The sequence below is a fragment of the Sinocyclocheilus rhinocerous genome, unplaced genomic scaffold, assembly GCF_001515625.1.
Source record: "Sinocyclocheilus rhinocerous isolate Xijiao unplaced genomic scaffold, SAMN03320098_v1.1 scaffold986, whole genome shotgun sequence".
NCBI classification, from domain to species: Eukaryota; Metazoa; Chordata; class Actinopteri; order Cypriniformes; family Cyprinidae; genus Sinocyclocheilus; species Sinocyclocheilus rhinocerous.
The window spans coordinates 28401-34875 of record NW_015645515.1 but is presented as its reverse complement, the minus strand read 5'-3'; the positions used below and the strand labels follow the sequence as shown (position 1 = coordinate 34875).

Sequence of the window (6475 nt, the reverse complement as noted above, 5' to 3'; positions counted from 1 at the left end):
GTCAAAATGGCAATTTTCACCTGAGATTCAGAGCCAAATTACAGGGGGTTAAAAATGACTTCAGAAAGATGGCAGAATCATGATGTTATTTTACACAGAGATTGGTAGGTCTGTTAGTAAAATCTGTTGACTTTAGCAATCTTTGTTGCATTATGTGCTAATGGTGACCATTCAAAAATGGGGAAAGAGCATTTTTCTAGTTTTTTTTTCTCCAAAGTTTGCAGGCCTGTAACTCAAAAAGTATTAAAGATATCTTAATACCCTGTTAGATATTTAGTCTTAACAAACTTCCCTTTTGACATGTTCATTTTTAAGGCCCTACTTATTTCAATTCCAAAGATGATGCAATTTCAATAAGGCTACATGAGTAAATCATTAAATCGTACAGCTTTTCAGTGGTCAAAACCAAATGTGAGTCACTTTGCAAAAATATGATACTTCTTTTTTTTTTTTAAAGAGGAATGCCTGAAAAACAAATAATGTTGAAACTAGAAATGTATCTTGTTTCCTTGTCAAAACTGCATTGAACATACCCATTCCCTGCTTACTCCAAAGTCTCCACTCCAAGGGCTCTGCCCTTCGAAGGGAGTAGGGCATAAGGGTTGATCACTTCCATTTGTAATTTACCCCGTGAACCGTTCGGTACGAAAACACGTATATATATATCGGTACAAAAACACATGTATATATATATATATATATATATAAAGTGGGTTGCGGCTTGATGACCATGGGAAAATGTGGGTCCTATGGCCAAACCAGTTGAGAAGCACTGATTTATGGCACTCAGACAGGTATGTTCAGTGCAGTTGTTTTGGCAGAAGGAAATTAGATACATTTCTAGTTTCAACATTAATTGTTCTTCAGACAATTGTTCGTCAGACAATTCAGACAATTGTTTTTGAAAACTCTTTAAAAGAAAAGAAGTATCATATTTTTTGCAAAGTGACCCACATTTGGTTTTTGACTACTGAAAATGTGTACAATTTAACAATTTACTCATGGAGCTATATTGAAATTCTGTTATCTCTGGAACTGAACCATATAAAGCCTTAAAAATGAAGATGCCAAAATCGAAGTTTGTTAAGACCCAATATATAGACGTTCAAAATCGGCAATGAATCGCCTGCGATTTTGAACACGATATTGCATAGCTTGTCAGTGATCTATGGCTCTGTGTAGTAAATGCCGCTCCATCTGAAAGCGCGTGCTGGAGATTTACTACTAATCACAGCTTTACTGATGAGATGCGCATGAAAATCGCATTCATTATTTGCAGAGCCCTATGCTCAAGATTACACCCAATGTAAAATAAGAGATTCATTGTGCAGTGTTGTCAGCTTTTTTTTATTATTATAATGTGAGTTTTCACAAGAGTGTAGAACATCTCAGGTTACTTATGTAACCATGGTTCCCTGAGTAGGGAACGAGACACTGCGTCCTCTAGGGGTCGCAACGAGAGGAGGCTCGACCTGCAGCATGTTCCAATGCTGGAACAGCTAGCAATAATTTACTTAGCTGTGGGAGCAACACACCCAGTTCTCAGTCGAGAAGGGGGCTCGACCTACAGCGTGTTCCAATGCTGGAACGGCTAGCAGTAATTTTCCTTAGCTGAGGGAGCACAACCCCAGCTCTCAGCAAGAGGGGGGGCTCGACCTACAGCGCAATTGTTAGAATCAGAAGCGTAAGTGTACTGCAAGCTAGCTAAAAAACTCAGTGCATCAGAGAGGCAGAGGAAGGGCCTAGTTCGCCTGATGCTGCTGGTTCCAGGTGCTCTGAGAAAAACAGAGAACTCAATTCTCACGTGAGAGGAGAACTCCGAATTCAGAAGGAGTAGCGTGCGTTGGCATAACTCATATGCTGGAATCGATGGATGCGTGAGAAAAACGGCCTCTTCCATTCCTTCTCAATCTTTATATGGAAAACAGGAAGAAAGGAAGGCTCACCTGAGCTGGAGGGTTGTGGCCAGAAAAAATAGCGCTCATCGAGATGACCTCGCGACGTCACTTTCTTCTCCTGCTTCATGGCAAGTAAAGAACTCATCATACGCAGGGCAGGAGGATTGGGAAGGCTCAGCCTCAGCTTCTTTGCCCTCCTCAGACATTTCCTGCTTTTGCTGGACCAAACCCAGCAGAGCAATGGCCCCTGGATCCCGTGCCTCAGCAGCGGCGGGTCCTGAATCGCGGGAAGCAGATGGCTGCCCCTCTTTCCTCGAGAAGAGAGACAAACGAGAGCGGAGCTGTTTCATTGGAAAAACGCTCGCAGTGCACGCCGATTGCCCCATCGGAGACATCACGTGCGTGCTCTTCGCCCAAACAAATAATGCATAGATCGTGTGTGTCATCAGATGTTAAACAACGACAACATGGATGCACACATCCTCTAAACGCTTTGCTAGTGCTCGCCATAATGATATGAATAGAGATCGCTCTTACCACAGAAATGCACGCTTCAAACAAAACAGTCAATGAAGACGAAGAAGAGGATGATGTGTTCTCCCGGTGCCTATTTATACTATAGTCGCACCGGTAGTGACGTCATGGCTGTCGCCGGCCAACGTGTTGTTGGTGTTTTTTCAATGTATGCTTCAGACACGGGTCATGACGAGGCATTCCCCATAGCGACCCCTAGAGGACACAGGTCGAAGTTCCCATGAAAGGGAACTCAGTGTACTCATGCTGAACTGAAGTGATTGACAGCTTCAATGATTGTAAAGGAAGCTTTCTTTGCTCATTCTGTGTATAATCCAATCACAAATTGAATAAAAGTTTTGCTGTTCATGCTGCTAAGAGGACCAGTCACCACCAATACTACGATACACCAATAAGTTTATCAGGAGTGAGTCCGATATAGGCTATGACTATGTGGTAACACTTTAGAATAGAGAACACATCTCCACTATTATCTACAACTTTTCCCTCAATAAACGCCTAATTTGCTGCTCATTAATACTTAGTAAGGTAGTTGTTAAGTTTAGGTATGGGGTAGGTTTAAGGGATCTAAAATAGGCTCATGCAGAATAAGGCATTAATATGTGGTTATAAATACTAATAAATAGAAAATATGCTAGTAATATGCATGCTAATATGCCTTTTTCCTGAAATTTGGTATTGTAGTACTGTGAATATTGTTGGTACCTCTATGATAAACTTGATTATAAACTGCTTGTGGTGTCCTTTATTTGTATGCTGGATAGGATAAAAGTGTCTGTTAAATGATTCAGTGTAAGTGTAGCTAATGTATATTGATAACTGAACTGAGCTTTTTAATGCCATGTCCCACACTTGAAATGATACTTAAATGACTGACATGTGAAGAGCAGGCTGGTTAAATAGGTAAATGTTGTGCAAAAGAATAATGAGATGATCATTCTCTCCTGCTCTTTTTGCTTTAATTAGGCTGGCTAGAGGGGGAGGCCTACCATCAAGCCCAGAATTAGGCTATGGAACTGGTAGTGACCGAGGGCCAAGTGGTGACTTTGGCATGGGTGGCATTCAATCAAGTGGAAAACCTTACAAAAAGCTAGTCCATGATGGACCTAGACATTCCCAAACTGCTTCTACACATCAATCTCAAATTCAAGCTTCATCGGGGGGCATGGGACCCACCCAAAGCCCTGGACAACATGCCTCCAGACGCAACCTACAGGTGGACTTCAGCAGCAGCAGAGGGCAAACAGGCCGCTCACCGTCAGTGTCTCCTGATAGAGTCAGTGCACCAACTTCACCATACTCAGTACCCCAGATTGCACCAATGCCTAGCAGTAAGCTCTGTCCAGTTTGCAATACTACAGAGCTGACAAATGTTGATGGGTCACCAAACTTCAACAAGTGTACGCAGTGCCACACAACAGCGTGCAACCAGTGTGGCTTCAACCCCAACCCACATCTTGCAGGGGTAAGAATTTGGAATAAATGGAATTCCTACTTCATACTTTTTATTCTTATTGATTAGTTTTTTCTAATTATCTTTTAGTTAAGCATGTGTGTTTTCTGTGGCATCCTCCTTTCTTCTGTTTTTCATTCAGTGATGCAGGTATAAAATGGCAATGGAGCCAAATGTTGTTTTCTCAAGGTTTAGTGAAAGTTTTGGTTTAAAAAAACAATCAAATACATTTCTTCAGAAATCACTATTGCCCTTTTCGAGATGAAGGCTATTCCATGTACTACTGTCTTGTAAAAAGAAATTAAATTGAATCTAACCAGGTAAGAGAGAGAAATGAACAGTCCAGATGTTCAACAAGAGGACGAGTTCATCGAATTCCAGTAGCAATGTCTTTTCTGTGAACAATTTATTCTTTTAAACTGATTGTTTTTAATGTACTGGTTGATAAATAGCAATGAATTATTCATTTATGATTTTGACCGATCCAGATAATAGGCATTAACAACTAATTCAGTGATCGGAGTTGCAGTGCATATATTGTATAACCTATTTTTACACTTGTGCAGGAATATATACTGTAAAATAGCAACACAATAAAAAGTCCTTGTAGATCAGTACTTTTACTTTTGACATTTCAATAAATACAATGTGCAAAAGAACTTAAATATTAGATGGCGAATGATATAGATGGATAAACCTAAGTTTGAGGTGTTTAATCATCATAAGTCTGTGAGAAGTGCCCCTCAAGCCAATCATAGCTGTGGGAGATGCCTGAATATCATACTAAATTCACTGCTATAATGCAAAAGGTCTGCACAGCGAGAAGGTAGTGAATTTTTTTTACATGTATTCACTGTAATTCTTAGACATTTAATGTGTCCTTGGTCAAATAAAGTATTGTTGTATTAATTTATTTATTTATCAAAAAACAAATTTGGAAAAAAAAGTGATTCCAAGCATTTAAATTGAGTGTATATCTGTTGCTGTAATGCACTAATACGTGTTTCTTCAACAGGTCAAGGAGTGGCTCTGTTTAAACTGCCAGATGCAGCGGGCTTTGGGAATGGATATGACTACACCACGTTCCAAGAGTCAGCAGCAGATACATTCTCCTTCTCATCAACCTATGGCTGACCCCATACCCAAGACCCAACCCTCAGCTCAGCCCACACCGCAGCTACAAACCCAAATGCAGACACAGATGAAAATTCAAGCTTTCTCTGGGATCCAAAAACAGATGGGTCCTACTGGACCTAACCAGACTGGACTTCACAGTGGGCCACACACTGGTCTCCAGACACAAAAAGAACAACCACAAGCAGGAAATTTACAAGCAGGTTCTCAGTCATTGTCCAAGGATACCCAGAAGCAGCAAGGGGAGGTATTGGGACCAAAAAGTTCAGAAAGGGTGGCCCAAACAGTACGGATTCCTCATCCAGGGGCAGTGCCTTTACCTGGCTTAGCAAAGGCACAATCACAGTCTGATCTGGGGCGCAGCACTCCGGTACGGTTTGGAGGTCAACCCGATAAGACCCGAAGTGCTGGAAGCTCCCCGGCTCATCACCCAACACCCCACGAGGCTCCTCAAGATGGTTTAATTAAGCTGTTTGGTTTTGGGGCATCTCTTCTAAATCAGGCAAGCACCCTTATTTCTGTTGATCCTCTTCCTGGATCCTCACCGCACCCCTCGCCTGCCCGTAACCAGAGTGCCCAGGGGACAAAGGTGATCTTTAGTGACGCTAATGCTGGAGCTAGTGCTAAAACTACAGCAGGACCACCTGGCACTGCCAAAACAGGCCCAGGCGGAGTTACATTCCCCAAAGGTCCTGGAGCCCCTCTCCACAAAAAACCTCTGCAGCAGCAGTCACCAGTGTACCATCAAAAAGGGCCAAAACAACAGCAGTCGCCGACACACCATCAAACAACACCACAGCAGCAGCAGTCACCACTAAAGCAGCCTCCACCTCAGCCAGTTAGTCAGAAACCAGACGTTACCTGCCCACTATGCAAAACTGCGTTCAATGTCGGAACAACAGAACCACCAAACTACAAGTCTTGCACCCAGTGTCATACAGAGGTGTGCAATCTTTGTGGTTTCAATCCCACACCACATCTGCTGGAGGTAAGGAGCTGCACCAGATCTTACTTATATACTGTATGAAATGGACTGATGCTATTCCTTATGTTTGTTTCTTCTATCTGATTCCCACCTTTTTCTCACTTAAATCTCACTTAAATCCTTGTTTTTCTCATTTAAATCCATGTTTTTTTTTCTCATTTTGATGAGGACAAAACGTTTTGAATTTTATTCGAATTTCTTTTTTTGTTTATTTGTTTTGGTTGGCAACCAAATTCCTCTCAGAAAAATATCATACATACATTTCATTCCACCTCTGGATTTTTATATATATATATATATATATATATATATAATTACAGAAAGCATATTTTCCTTTTCTGCTGGCAGTAATGTGTATGGTGGGAATCATAGGTGATGTGCGTAGAGTAATTGTGTTCACAAAGAGAGGCCCAGATATCAGTGTGTGTCTTATGCATGGCTGTTGTTCTCTAATTTTGAAGCAGTTTCCAA

The 6475-nt window shown here is 41.4% G+C and overlaps 1 protein-coding gene across 1 annotated transcript in view; it reads left to right on the top strand.

The window, feature by feature from the left end:
* LOC107706034 (protein bassoon-like) overlaps positions 1-6475 on the top strand; it is a 65393-nt gene that overhangs the window by 31199 nt on the left and 27719 nt on the right. The window contains exons 2-3 of the mRNA XM_016509599.1: positions 3399-3897; positions 4901-6007. Of these exons, the coding sequence (XP_016365085.1) occupies positions 3399-3897; positions 4901-6007 (1606 nt within the window). The remainder of the gene's footprint in view (positions 1-3398; positions 3898-4900; positions 6008-6475) is intronic.